Source organism: Schistocerca piceifrons, chromosome X (assembly GCF_021461385.2).
Source record: "Schistocerca piceifrons isolate TAMUIC-IGC-003096 chromosome X, iqSchPice1.1, whole genome shotgun sequence".
Lineage (NCBI taxonomy): Eukaryota > Metazoa > Arthropoda > Insecta > Orthoptera > Acrididae > Schistocerca > Schistocerca piceifrons.
The window spans coordinates 222787917-222803257 of NC_060149.1; the positions used below are offsets into that span (position 1 = coordinate 222787917).

Genomic DNA, 15341 nt, shown 5'->3' on the forward strand with positions numbered 1-15341 from the left:
AGTCCTGTCAAAAACAAGGTCATTAGAGACAGAGCACAAGCAAGGATAAGGAAAGTATGGGGAAGGGAAACAGCCATTCACTTTCAAAGGAACCATCCCAACATTTGCCTGTGGCAATTTAGGGAAATCATGGAACACCTAAATCTGGATGACCAGACGTGGGTTTACACCTTCATCTTCCCCAATACAAGTCCAGTGTGCTAACCACTGAGCCACATTCCTCAGTAGATCCCACATCAGTTTTCCTGTATATCTTACTGGATTAGCACTCCCAAGCGAAAGGATTTTATGATTTTTGGTATAAATAGAATATAGATTCCAAGTTCATAATTATACTGGCACAATATACAATAATTCCAACACACTGAGGAACAATAGTCAGTGCGATAATGTGAGGCAAATACAATAAGAAAGATCAATAAGGGTGTAGCAAGTAAATGAGGTAAGTGAAGGTAGCTAAACATTAGATAAAACAAGTACATAAAGAAGTGTAGCACATTATCTGAAATGCAAATAGCTATTATGTTGTTATATCTAATACTGAGTGGGAACAACATTCTGCATAGAGTCATTCCACGGTAAGTGCCCTAGGACTCCCAGCCCGGCCATCTTCAATTTTGATGAAATTTGTACAGGATGCACCTGAGGGCCTTACATGAACATATGCAAAGTGTCAGGCTCACCTGTAACTTGTTTGAGATGAGAGAGCCATTTTCGTGAAGACCACTTTTACAGAGACCGAAAAGTCATGAAGAAATCATCAAGTTTGGCACTCCACTGTTCCTAATGTAAAAGAGCTAGACTCTTGCTTCTGGGTATAATGGTACAATTTTGTGTACTCTACACACAAATGTTGCAAGCAGAGTTCAGAAAGCAATGCATTTGGCATAATCTCAGTTCAAAGTGGGCAACAAATCATGTCACGAGAAATTTGCCCTATAGTTTAACGAGGCATAAGTAGTGGAGAAAGTGCGCTATGGACCTGGTCTTTTGCCAAACTACTGTCTGTCTGGATGTTAAGTATATCACGAATTTTGGCCTGGCTTGTGTGTTTAATTACTGTGCTACCATCCTATAAATTTGCTAAAAAACATGAATGTATCAAAATATACCCATGTTCAAAGTCATGTATCTAAAAATGGACACCTAGCACATTACATTCATTAACACCAGACAACAGAGCACATTTCATACAGTTAGAAGAACTTATTTTCATTGTGATATCTCTTTGGGTAAGATGCAAAAATGTCACCTAAAATGTGGAATTTTGTTGATTATGTCAACATTGTTTAAATATTCATTTTGCTGTTTATTCGGTGATTTTTAAACCTGTTTGTGACAGGTTCATTGCTAAATTTAACCATTTAACTGTACTAGAGACTGCTACAAAATTTTTGGGAAGCTGAATGCTTATTAAATATATTTCTTTTCTTTATTCAAGACTTGACAATTTGATTTTAGTGTCTGAAGCATATCAAGTTGTTGCTAAAATGGAAGAACAAGATCAAGATAATGTATGCAGTTTTGGAAATACTGATTCCCCATGCCATTTAATGACTGAAAGCTGTAAAGCAACTTTCCTTAGAAGAACAAGAATTACTGACTTGATGGAGTGGTTTACACTATACTGAAAATACTCAACTATGCTTCCATCATGAAGCTTCACTCCTAACAAGATTTGACTTTTTGCAAAGATCATGCTGCAGCCCATTTGGCAAGAAAAACTACACAACACGGGAAAGCTTGTACTCAATCAACACAGAAACAGCTGACCTACTAAAAAGGATAACCATGTCTGATATTAAACCAGGCCAAAAAATGTGCCCTTCCTGTAGAAAAGAATTTGATACACTGAAATATTCACAAATGGATGTTACATATCAGTCAGATGAAGATGATGTTGGTCACAATTTGAATACAAGCTTAACATCTGTTGGAATATCACCATTAAAATTTCAATGAATTGGTGCAAGGGATACAAAAGGATATGCAAAGCGCAAAATGCATCAAGTTGAAGGTGCAATTATTAAGAAAATTGCAGAAGTGGGAGGACTTGATCCCAGTGAATTGGAGCAACCATCCACAAGCAAGCAATGCTTGACCTGTTCAGATTACATTGAGCTGATCCAAGAATTGAAAGAAAAATCACATATATCAAATAATAACAAGAAAATTCAAATTTTGACCTTAGTTCCTCAAAGTTGGTCTATCAAAAAGACTATGGAATAATTTTGTGTTTCAGAAAGAATGGTAAGGAAGGCTACGGAAAGCTGAACAGGGAATATTGGCACAGCACAGAGGTAAATGTGGGAAAACCTTTCTGAGAATCTGAAGGCAAGAGTCATAGAACATTTTTATGAAGAAGAGTTTAGTCAGATTTGTCCAGTAAAAAAGGACTGTATTACTGTTTGGATAGATGGAGAAAATTTTAAAAAACAGAAATACTTATTACTGAGCAACTTAAAAGAAATGTTTGTTGCGTACTGCAAGAAAAATGGTCTGGAAATTGGATTTTCCATATTTTGTGAATTAAGGCCAAAATGGTGTGTGACTGGAGGCACAGCTAATTCACATTCAGTTTGTGTCTGCACAATACATCAAAATGTGCAATTAATGTTGGCACATAGCCCAAGAAAAGAAGATTACAAAATTTTACTGAGCAAAATTGTCTGTAATTTAGAAACAAAGGATTGTATACTTCATCGCTGTGAAGTATGTCCAGGAACAGAAGCTCTAAATGAATATTTAGAAAGCACTTTTGCAGATATTGATCCTGAGGATACAATTCAGTTCAAACAATGGACTAACAGTGATAGAGATACACTTGAAACCAGAGAAATGACAGTTGAAGAATTCATTGAACTATTAGTTACAAAACTATTGGCCCTTTCTACTCACCACTACATTGCAAAGCATCAGAGCAAGCATTTGCAGTTCGCTAAAGAAGGTCTCAAACCAGGAGAATTGATTATATTAATGGAATTCATGGAAAATTACTCCTTTATTGTTCAAGATGCAGTGCAGGGATGCCATTGGGAAAATAGTCAAGCTACAATTCATCCATTTGTATTTACTACAAAGGTAATGAAGACCCAAAGAGTGTCAGCTTCTGCACAATCAGTGATTGCCTCCAACATGACACAATTGCAGTGCACGTGTTTTTAACGTACTTGATCAAATCCATTAAGTGAATTTTTAAGGAAATTAAGCAAAGCCATTATTTTAGCGATGGTTCTGCAGATCAGTACAAAACTTTTAAGAGCTTCCTAAATGTTTGCCATCATAAAAAGATTTTGGCATTACTGCAGAATGGAATTTTTTCAGAACAAGCCATGGGAAATCACCATGTGATGGAATTGGGGGCACAGTTGAGCATTTAGCATCAAGAGCTAGCCTTCAATGCCCAATTGACAACCAAATCTTAACACCAACTGATCTGTTTGAATACTGCAAAAAAATGTGCATGGCACTGAATTTATTTATATTAAAAAAGAAATTATTGAAGATGCAAAAATTGATCAAGAGAAATGTTTGGAGGATGGATATACAGTGTCTGGTACAAGAGACCATCACCATTTTGTGCCAATTGATGAAAAGCGACTTAAGATTCACAGAGTATCAAATGATACATTGTCCTTTATAGCAAATGTTAACCGACATGCTAAAGTTGCTACTAAACATGTTGCCATTGATGAACTACAGCCTGGCCAGTATGTTTCTTGCGTTTATGATGGGAAATGGTGGATAGGAAATATCTGTGAAGTTTCATGTGAAGAAAAAGATGCCTTGATTAATTTCATGCATCCTCATGGAGCTGCTCAATCAATTCATTGGCCTACTAGAAAAGACATATGCTGGATCCCAGAACAACAGATAATTGCAGTCATACCAGTCCCAGCTGCTTCAATGATGGGGCGGCAATACAGTTTGCCGGAAGCAATAGTTTTGGACATCAGCAAAAAATTTAAAACATTTAACAATTGAATAATTCTGTATTACAGCTTTGGAACCACAGAGAGACCCAAAAAAGGCTTGGAAACCTGAAAGATACCCACATTCAGACTTGGGAACCTGCTAGATATTAGCATTGCGGCTTGGGAACCTGCTAGACACCCACTTTCAGGCTTGGGAACCTGCAGTAAAGAAACCCACCCGTGGCTGGGCTATTGAGCATGGCCCCTTGGCGATAGCGTTACCAGTCTTCAGATTGGTAGTGGCATAGCCACCGTGGACCAACAGAAGGATTTTCCGAATTACCAAAAGAGTCAATTGTTTAGGGAAATTTTTTGCACCTAACCCAAAGAGGCACCAAAACAAAAATATATTTTTCTAATGGAACGAAATGTACTCTGTTGAATGGTGTTAATGAATGTGCTAGGTGTCCATTTTGAGATACATGACTTTGAACACGGGTATATTTTGATACATTCATGTTTTTTTAGCAAATTTACCGGATGGTAGAACAGTAATTAAACACACAAGCCAGGCCAAAATTTGTGATATACTTAACATCCAGACAGACAGTAGTTTGGCAAAAGACCAGGTCCATAGCGCACTTTCTCCACTACTTATGCCTCGTTAAACTATAGGGCAAATTTCTCGTGACATGATTTGTTGCCCACTTTGAACTGAGATTATGCCAAATGCATTGCTTTCTGAACTCTGCTTGCAACATTTGTGTGCAGAGTACACAAAATTGTACCATTATACCCAGAAGCAAGAGTCTAGCTCTTTTACATTAGGAACAGTGGAGTGCCAAACTTGATGATTTCTTCATGACTTTTCGGTCTCTGTAAAAGTGGTCTTCACGAAAATGGCTCTCTCATCTCAAACAAGTTACAGGTGAGCCTGAAACTTTGCATAAGTTCATGTAGGGCCCTCAGGTACATCCTGTACAAATTTCATCAAAACTGAAGATGGTCGAGCTGGGATCATCATCTAAACTGCGTCACTTGACATGGAATGACCCCATAACAAAATCCAGAACAACAACAAAATTATTTTACAATATACAAGTAATGTACTTTAAACATTAAACCATTCAGACATCTTTATACACTACATATGTAGGTTGGAACTTAAATAGTGGCAACACTGCTGTGGAGACACTATGCAATGGAATCTACTATTGTCGCTGATAGCACACATTGTTGACATACCTACCTTACCTGCGAGCAAATGGACTCACCCATCCCACGTCACCAGTTTGCGTACAATCGAGCCCAACACAGTCACTTGTGAGTGAGCGGTCTAACGTAACTGTGTCACTATGTTTTCGAAACACGAACACCAGAGTTGGATAAAGACTGAATGTTCCAGAGCTCGTACAGCACAACAGTGTCATCAAGGTCTTCAAGAGGTGTGCAGGGAATCAGCATTGCCATACGGAACAGTGGCACATTGGGTAAAAGCCTTCAACGAAGGTCAGCAAACTGTGGCAGACATGCATCGAGCAGGTAGTCCTTGCATCTCTGAAGAAGAACTGCATGCTGTTGCCACGTTAGTGGACAGTGATCGATGCCATATGATTAGTGAGCCCGCCCACGAAACCGGATAAGTGCATACAACTGTGCTTCGCATCCTGAAGGAATGCCTGGGCATGCGAAAAATTGCATCAAGACGGGTTCTGCAGGACTTGACGGAAATGCAGAAATGGATGTGTTACGACACTGCTCAGACGCACTTGGAGCACTATGAGTGCGAAGGAGGGGCTTTCTTACACCGTATCGTAACACTGTATGACACATGGGCCACATCGTAAAAGCCAAAACTGAAACACCAATCCAATGAATGGTGTAATTATGGCTCACTGCGAAAGTCAAAAGTGCGTCAGAGCCCCATTTGTATGGTGAAAGTTATGGTGATTCTCATGTACGACTGTGATGGTGTTATCCTAACGCATTATGTTCCTCCATGGCAGATCATCAATGCACAGTATTACTGTTCATTTTTGGAGTGTCACCTGTGACCAGCTATGCGAAACGAGCGGCAACACTTTCTGCGCAACCCACCCATCATTTTGCACGACAATGTGAGGGCACGTACAGCGCAAGCTGTGGCTGCTCTGTTCAGTCGATGGGACTGGAAAGTACTGTACCATCCACCATACTACCTGAACTTAAGTCCTCGTGACTTTGATTTGATTACGAAGATGAAGGAACCACTTTGTGGCATTCACTCCAGAACTGTTCCAGAGATTTGACAGGCAGTAGACTGCTCCATTTGCACCATCAACAGAACAGGCTCTGGTATACTACGCCTTCCACATTGCTGCAACAGGTTCTACACAACACTGGTGACTATTTTGAAGGACAGTAACAGGTGCAAACATGTAACTCTTTCGTATCTGTTGTGAATAAATAGTTGCCACTATTTAAGTTCCAACCCTCGTGTAAACACTTCAGATCTTTTGTTACCTGTGAGCTGTCTCACTCACTTTCAAAGTTTAACAGGAAGTTTGGATTCATGTTCCTATGGTCACAAAACTTACTGTGTATGAAGCCTACCACACATGACATTCGCGCTATCCTTTCACATATTCTTCCAAAATTTTCTGCACTCTGCAGTCACAAGCTTCTATCTCTGTTTTTTTTTTTTTTTTTGTCTACACTAGTTCTCTCCATATTACTGAAACAACCAGATCACTCAAATTATACAACTGTCATGTATTATTCTATGACCTTTAACTCCACAATTCCCTCAATGACATTCTCACACTATACGACGAGCTCTGGTTCACCTCACTATCCTCCCTAATTCAATCCCCCAACAGAAGATATAAAATAGTCTATCTTTTTGGACCCTTTAACATACATTACTGCATTTTCAAATTCTAAAGCAGATTATTACATGTTTTTTTAAACTTAGAGCATGCATCATTTTCCTTTTTGTATTCCATATGGATTCACTGTAGTTATATACATCACCTATTATGATTCATTTCCTTAGCACACTCTTTTACAGTGAGGCATACAGAAACAACAACAAATAAACAGCAGACTCACATTGCATTTTTCTCGGAGTTTCATGGCTTCTGGAACTTTCGAATCCAAAAACTTCTTCCTCGTGTCATATGCAGGATGGGTAGACAAGAATTCAATTACTTCCTCAGATTCACTATCACTGAGTGATTTCATCTTCTCCCAAAATGCACTGGCCTCCCTTACATCCAGACATGCCTGTGAAAAGAGTATTATTTAACTAAATTATGCAAAATGGGGAAACAATTTACGAAGTAACCAACGGTAGGCATTACATCATTGTGGCCACATAAATAGTAATAAGGAAGCAGCAGAGAGAGAGAATGGATTGGTTCATTCAGGTGTTAGAAAAAAATAATATGATTATCACGTCCAAATCTTCCAACTTCTCTGCAAAGTACTATACTATTTTATGTTTTCAATTTTTAGTATAATATCTGTTGAAGTGTTCTGAGCTGTCAGTATGTTCGATCCTATTGGTACTGTACTGATATACTGTGATACCAGACCCCATTACTGCCAACAAGGACAAACTATTGCTGTCTGCTTGGTTTCTGTATCTATCACAACAGTTACAAATTGACTAAAACTAACTAGAGTTTCCTACGGGGGATGGGGGGTAGACAAAAATATGGCAACACCAAAAGCAGGACACATTATCTTGCCCTATACGGTACAGGAAAACTGTTGGCATTGAAAACAGCTTCCAATCATCTTGGAATGGATAAACATAAGTCCTGTATGGTTTTCAACAGAATCTTATATACCATTCTTCCTGCAATATATGGTATGTTCAGGTAACGATGATGTGGGTGGATAGTGATTGTCCATCTCTCTCTCTCTCTCTCTCTCTCTCTCTCTCTCTCTCTCTCTCTCTCTCTCTCTCTAAAATAGACCACAAAGACTCAATAATATTGAGGTCTGGTGAATGTGGCAGCCAGGGCAGATTCTCAGTTCATCCTCATGCTCACAAAACTAATCCCAGATGATGGGAGCTGAGTGAAGAGGGGCCCTGTCATCTTGGAACACCATCACAGGCGAACAAATATTGTGCATGGGAAGGACGTGATCAGCCAAACAGGTCAGATAATGCTTGGCAGCAATGCGACCTTGCAGAATAACCACTGGGCCCACGGAATACCATGATATTGCCGCCCAAATCATTACCAAACTCCTGTCATGTTTCACTCTTAGCAGCAAGCAGTCTGCATCACAGGCTTGGGATGACGTACGCCAGATGTACACTTAGCTGGAAGTTGGAAACAGTGTGACACAACACTCATCAGACCAAATGAGTTACTTCCATAGTCCAGGTTTTATGGCTTCAACACCATGCTTTTATATTACAGGCTTTTGCATCACAGATGAGTGGTTTTGGAATTCCATATCACCCTTAAGTTCCCATGTTGCAGAGTTCTCCCTTTAATACTGTCTGTCACTATCACTCAACACTAGTGCTACCAGGCGTCCCGTATTTCCCAGGGTATTCCGTATTTCTGACATAGTTTTGAATGTGCCACTGGGACAGGCTCTGGCCCATATTTCAACCTTGTTCAATTATTACTGTGAAATCTTTCACACTACAGGTGGCAAGTATGTATTATCTACACATGTACCACATGAAGATACAACTAGCGTGGCTATCAGTCTTTAATAGTGGCGGGCAGGGCCAATATTCACTGATTCCCATCCACTCGTGTGGCGCCATGTCTCTCTATTTGCCTCGGTCTGCTTGTTTTATATTCTTCTATTTGTTTATTATCCACCTCACTTTCATTGTACAATTTTGTGTTTAACATTTCCATTTGTTTGCTAACTAGTTTAAATTCTATGTCAATGCATGTTAACAACACTGGAAGGATTTTTTAATTCCATTTTTGGTTGTCATTCTAGTTTATTGTTTTCCAAGAACTGCTACATGTTGAACACGTTAAGCTTGTGAATTATTTCTAAAACTATGGACAAAATGAGTGATTTAAGTGATAGTGACACAGACAATTCATCCAGAAATGGTGGAATACCTTCTAAGAAAGATAAAAGGCTGACTAAGTATAATCAGAACTGGGACAATAGTTGTTCCTAGTTAAGACAAGTAAAAGAAAGCTTGTACAATGTGTACTGTTGCCTGTGCAATACAGATTTCTCATGTGCTCATGGAGGCATTGCTGGTGTAAAACAACATGTATCTACTAAATCTCACATGACTGTTGTTAGCAATAGAGCATCAAGTATCTTATGCAAATATTCTGCGAAGTGTGAACCATCTGCCTTGGAGACAGACAAGATTATTGCTGGAGGACTTGCATTTGTTTATCACATGGTAAAGTATTCTCTTAGCTACAATAATATGGATTGTTCACACAAATTATTACCATATAGCTGCAGTGATTCAAAAATTGCCACTGTTTTAGCTGTGGAAGAACAAAAGTAGAAGCTATTATATATGAAGTACTAGCCAAAGAATCTGTTAAAAATATTTTATAGGCCACCCAAGAAAAAAATCTACACTTTTCTATAGTGACAGATGCAACTAATTAAAAAATAAATGTTTCCGATTTGCTTACGATTCTTTGATTATGATACTGGGGTTGTACACCATCCACTGGAATTTGTAGAATATAACAATGCAAGTATATATTAGGTTTTGAGGTTATTAATATACACACTGGAGACAAATGGATTGTTTTTAAATAAAATTTCAGCATTCACTGCTGACAACATAAATGTAAACTTCAGAGGAAACCATTCCATTTATACACTTCCTTTAGCTAAAAATGATGAATTCACAAAGCTGGCTGCCATGTCCATAGTCCATATTCTCCACAACGCCACAAAATACAAAACTGATAAACTGAAAATGGATGTAGAAAGTTTGATACTGAAAATATGCAGTCACCTCAATAGATCTGTGAAATGAAGAGCAGACTTGCAACTCCAATTTGAAGTGAATGAGGTTCAATGGGAAGAAATAACAAAACATGTTGCCACGAGATTTTTCTCCCTTGGTCCTGCTGTCGAAAGAGAATTACAAATGTGGTCTGCACTAAAATCTCATTTTCTGTAATTCTGCAAAGCATGTCCTCATCTATTATGAAAGATAATCACATGTAAGAAGAGGAGGAAAAAAACTTTGGTGTATTTGTCATTTCTGCCTAATATAACTTTTTGATAATGAAAAAGACTAATTCACATTCTCTGTCAATTGCTGAAATGGATGGGATTTGCAAAAAGCTTAACAAAGAATAAAAGACGACTTTTTTTGGAAGTAAGGCACTAATGCAAAAGAATCTATTCGGAATGATTTTCTGCAGTTCTACACCAATTTTGTAGGATAATTGTTACCATGATATGATTTCTCAGAAAACAACATCCTTTCCAATATGCTGTTTTTAAACTTAAAATCACCAATAAATTACGACCATTTTCAAAAAGCTGTGTAACTTTTAAGGATCAATCAACTGAGTATAGACTCCTTATACAAAGAATTTTAAATAATTAAAAGAAGCCTGGACAAGGCACAGTCTTTCGATGACAAAAATAAGAGTGCAATGGATAAATGCTAGAAAATCATGGAAGGTTTTTTCAGGAATGAAATCCCTAACATTTTGCACATCCCTAGTTCCAACTGCTTCAGAAAAAGGATTTTTTTTTACAGATGGCATTAAAATGAACTGGTGTATGAAATAAATGTACCCGAATTTGGTAAAAAGTGAATTAATGACCATTTTCAACTATGATTATAACTGCATTGATTTTTTTAAAAAAATTGTCAAATCAAACGAAAGAATGTTAAAACTTACACATTATTCATTAAAATATAATAAAGACCAATAAATCACAAAAAATTGTCCCAGGCAAACAAGGGAAATCCCATTTTTTTGCCCAACTGAACATTTGTCCCTTACTGGGTAAACAAACTGGCAACACTACTCAACACACACTTTCATCTGTTATGTGACTTAGCACATGGTGTTTTTTCTGCTTTCCCTGAATGCAGTATAAATGTTCAATACAGTGTCTCTTAAAACACCAAACACTTTGGCTACCTTGACTATAGAAGCACCCACCATAAGAGCACCAACAATTTGCCTACATTCGAATTCACTTAGCTCCAACATAATGCACTCATGATGCAGAACATTGACCTGACCATGGCTGACACTTGCAACATATTTGGGGGCATTAACAGGTGCCATTTGTGATAAAATGTAACAGCACCACCTGCAGGCTTGGCTACCATCTGCTTTTATTTGTTTACTTATTTCTTTGTTTACTTAACCTGAAATGATAAGGGCCAGGGTTTCACACACACATAGTACCTTTTATACAGCGTAGTTACCTAAGAAATAACAATTTCAATGTGACAAATAGTATTAAAATGATTTGAGTGTATATAGTGACAATGTGAGAAAGTAATACTGACAATCAACTAATAAAGTTAATACTTGCAGTACTTGTACCACCACCATTACTACTACTACTACTACTACTACTACTACTACTACTTCTGCCACTAACAATGGTGATAACACTAATAATAATAACAACAATAATAATAATAATTATTATTATTCTTTCCTGTCTCGGACGTTATGTCTGGTTAAAAATGGAAAGTGACGCGGATCTTGATCAAGCATGACTTCCTTTTAACTGTACGGTATATGTTACATTGCATTTAAGAACTTTCGGGTAATTGCACAAGTATCAATAATTACACATGTCTGTAGTTGTATATGTATGTTTGGATGTAGCTGTATTGCGTTGATGTACTGGTGGATATTGTGTGGTATGACTCCTGTAGTTGATAGTATAATTGGTATAATGTCAACTTTATCCTGATGCCACATGTCCTTGGATGTATTTTTCAATTTTTTCTCCTGTTTTCTTCTGTATATGTGTTGTATTGGGTATGGATATTTCCATTAGTTGCGTTAATTTCTTCTTTTTATTGGTGAGTATGATGTCAGGTTTGTAATGTGGTGTTGTTTTGTCTGTTATAATGGTTCTGTTCCAGTATAATTTGTATTCATCATTCTCCAATACATTTTGCGGTGCATACTTGTATGTGGGAACATGTTGTTTTATTAGTTTATGTTGTATGGCAAGTTGTTGACGTATTATTTTTGCTACATTGTCATGTCTTCTGGGGTATTCTGTATTTGTTAGTATTGTACATCCGATTGTGATGTGATCTACTGTTTCTATTTGTTGTTTGCAAAGTCGGCATTTATCTGTTGTGGTATTGGGATCTTTAATAATATGCTTGCTGTAATATATGGTGTTTATTGTTTGATCCTGTATTGCAATCATGAATCCTTCTGTCTCACTGTATATATTGCCTTTTCTTAGCCATGTGTTGGATGCGTCTTGACCGATGTGTGGCTGTGTTAGATGATACGGGTGCTTGCCATGTAGTGTTTTCTTTTTCCAATTTACTTTCTTCGTATCTGTTGATGTTATGTGATCTAAAGGGTTGTAGAAGTGGTTATGAAATGGTGTAGCTGATGTATTTATATGAGTGATTGCTTTGTGTATTTTGCTAGTTTCTGCTCGTTCTATAAAGAATTTTCTTACATTGTCTATCTGCCAATAATGTAAGTTTTTTATGTTGATAAATCCCCTTCCTCCTCCCTTTCTGCTTAATGTGAATCTTTCTGTTGCTGAATGTATGTGATGTATTCTATATTTGTGGCATTGTGATCGTGTAAATGTATTGAGTGCTTCTACGTCTGTGTTACTCCATTTCACTACTCCAAATGAGTAGGTCAATATTGGTATAGCATAACTATTTATAGCTTTTGTCTTGTTTCTTCCTGTCAATTCTGTTTTCAGTATTTTTGTTAGTCTTTCTCTACATCTTTCTTTTAGTTCTTCTTTAATATTTGTATTATCTATTCCTATTTTTTGTCTGTATCCTAGATATTTATAGGCATCTGTTTTTTCCATCACTTCTATGCAGTCGCTGTGGTTATCCAATATGTAATCTTCTTGTTTAGTGTGTTTTCCCTTGACTATGCTTCTTTCTTACATTTATCTGTTCCAAAAGCCATATTTATTTCACTGCTGAATACTTCTGTTATCTTTAGTAATTGGTTGAGTTGTTGATTTGTTGCTGCCAGTAGTTTTAGATCATCCATGTATAGCAGATGTGTGATTTTGTGTGGGTATGTTCCAGTAATATTGTATCCATAATTTGTATTATTTAGCATGTTGGATAGTGGGTTCAGAGCAAGGCAGAACCAGAAAGGACTTAATAAGTCTACTTGGTATATTCCACGCTTAATCTGTATGGGCTGTGATGTGATATTATTCGAATTTGTTTGGATATTAAGTGTGGTTTTCCAATTTTTCATTACTATGTTTAGGAACTGTATCAATTTAGGATCTACTTTGTATATTTCCAATATTTGTAGTAACCGTGAGTGGGGTACACTATCAAAAGCTTTTTGGTAATCAATGTATGCATAATGTAGCGACCTTTGTTTAGTTTTAGCTTTATATGTCACCTCTGCATCTATTATCAGTTGCTCTTTACATCCTCGTGCTCCTTTGCAACAGCCTTTTTGTTCTTCATTTATAATTTTGTTCTGTGTTGTATGTGTCATTAATTTCTGTGTAATGACTGAAGTTAATATTTTGTATATTGTTGGTAGGCATGTTATGGGGCGATATTTAGCTGGGTTTACTGTGTCTGCTTGATCTTTAGGTTTCAGGTAAGTTATTCCATGTGTAAGTGTATCAGGGAATGTGTATGGGTCTGCAATGTAACTGTTAAATAATTTAGTTAGATGTGAATGTGTTGAGGTGAACTACTTTAGCCAGAAATTTGATATTTAACTTTTCCAGGGGCTTTCCAATTGTGCGTAGAATTAATTGCTTGGGTGACTTCATGTTGGAAAATAATCACTTCAGGCATTTGTGGTATCATCTTGTATGTGTCTGTTTCTGCTTGTATCCACCGTGCATGCCTGTTATGTTGTACCGGGTTGGACCATATGTTGCTCCAGAAGTGTTCCATGTCTGTTATGTTTGGTGGCTTGTCTATTTTAATGTGTGTGTTATCTATCATCTTGTAATCTCTTTTGGTTTGTGTTGAATGTTTGGTTTTGTTTCCTTCTATTTTCACTTTTTTTGTATCTTCTAAGTCGTTTGGCCAATGTTTGTGATTTCTGCTTCTTTTCATTTAACTGCTGTATCACTTCTTGTTGTGAGATTTTACGTTAGCTGTCCGATGTCTTTTCTCAGTTTTTCTATTCTGATCTGTAGCCTGTGTTGCCATGCTGGTTTTGTGGGTTTCTTCTGTGTGTTGGCTGGTTCTGATCTCTGCCTAGTGTGTATATTTAGTGTAGTGAGTGCTCCTATATTATTATTATTATTATTATTATTATTATTATTATTATTATTATTATTTCTTTCCTTTCTCAGACATTAGGTCTGGTTAAAAATGGAAAGTGATGCAGACCTTGATCAAGTGTGACTTCCTTTTAACTGTACGGTATATGTTACATTGCATTTAGGAACTTTCAGGTAATTGAACATGTATCAATAATTACACATTTCTGTAGTTGTATATATATGTTTGGATGTAGCTGTATTGCACGATGTACTGGTGGATATTGTGTGGTATGACTCCTGTAGTTGACAGTATAATCGGTATAATGTCAACTTTATCCTGATGTCACATGTCCTTGACTTCCTCAGCCAGTTGGATGTATTTTTCAATTTTTTCTCCTGTTTTCTTCTGTATATGTGTTGAATTGGGTATGGATATTTCGATTAGTTGTGTTAATTTCTTCTTTTTATTGGTGAGTATGATGTCAGGTTTGTAATGTTGTGGTGTTTTATCTGTTATAATGGTTCTGTTCCACTGTAATTTGTATTCATCATTCTCCAGTACATTTTGTGGTGCATACTTGTATGTGGAAACGTGTTGTTTTATTAGTTTATGTTGTAAGGCAAGATGTCAATGTATTATTTTTGCTACATTGTCATGTCTTCTGGTGTATTCTGTATTTGTTAGTATTGTACATCCGCTTGTGATGTGATCTACTGTTTCTCTTCTAGTGTATTCTGTATTTGCTAGTATTGTACATCCGCTTGTGATGTGATCTACTGTTTCTATTTGTTATTATTATTATTATTATTATTATTATTAGTGTTATCATTATTAGTGGCGTCACCGGTTGGGATGGATGAGCGGTTCTAGGCGCTACAGTCTGGAACCACGCGACCGCTGCGTAGTAGTAGTGGTGGTGGTGGTTGTTGGGATGTTTAAGGGGGACTAAACAGCGAAGGTCATCAGTCCCCCCGTAGTAGTAGTAGTAGTAGTAGTAGTAGTAGTAGTACAAGTACCAGTAATAA

At 37.1% G+C, this 15341-nt stretch overlaps 1 protein-coding gene across 1 annotated transcript in view; it reads right to left on the reverse strand.

Annotated features, from left to right (window-relative positions):
• The window catches only part of LOC124721711 (metalloendopeptidase OMA1, mitochondrial-like), a 130909-nt gene that overhangs the window by 3276 nt on the left and 112292 nt on the right, over positions 1–15341 (reverse strand). Inside the window, exon 7 of the mRNA XM_047246796.1 lies at positions 7005–7178. Within this exon, the coding sequence (XP_047102752.1) occupies positions 7005–7178 (174 nt within the window). The remainder of the gene's footprint in view (positions 1–7004; positions 7179–15341) is intronic.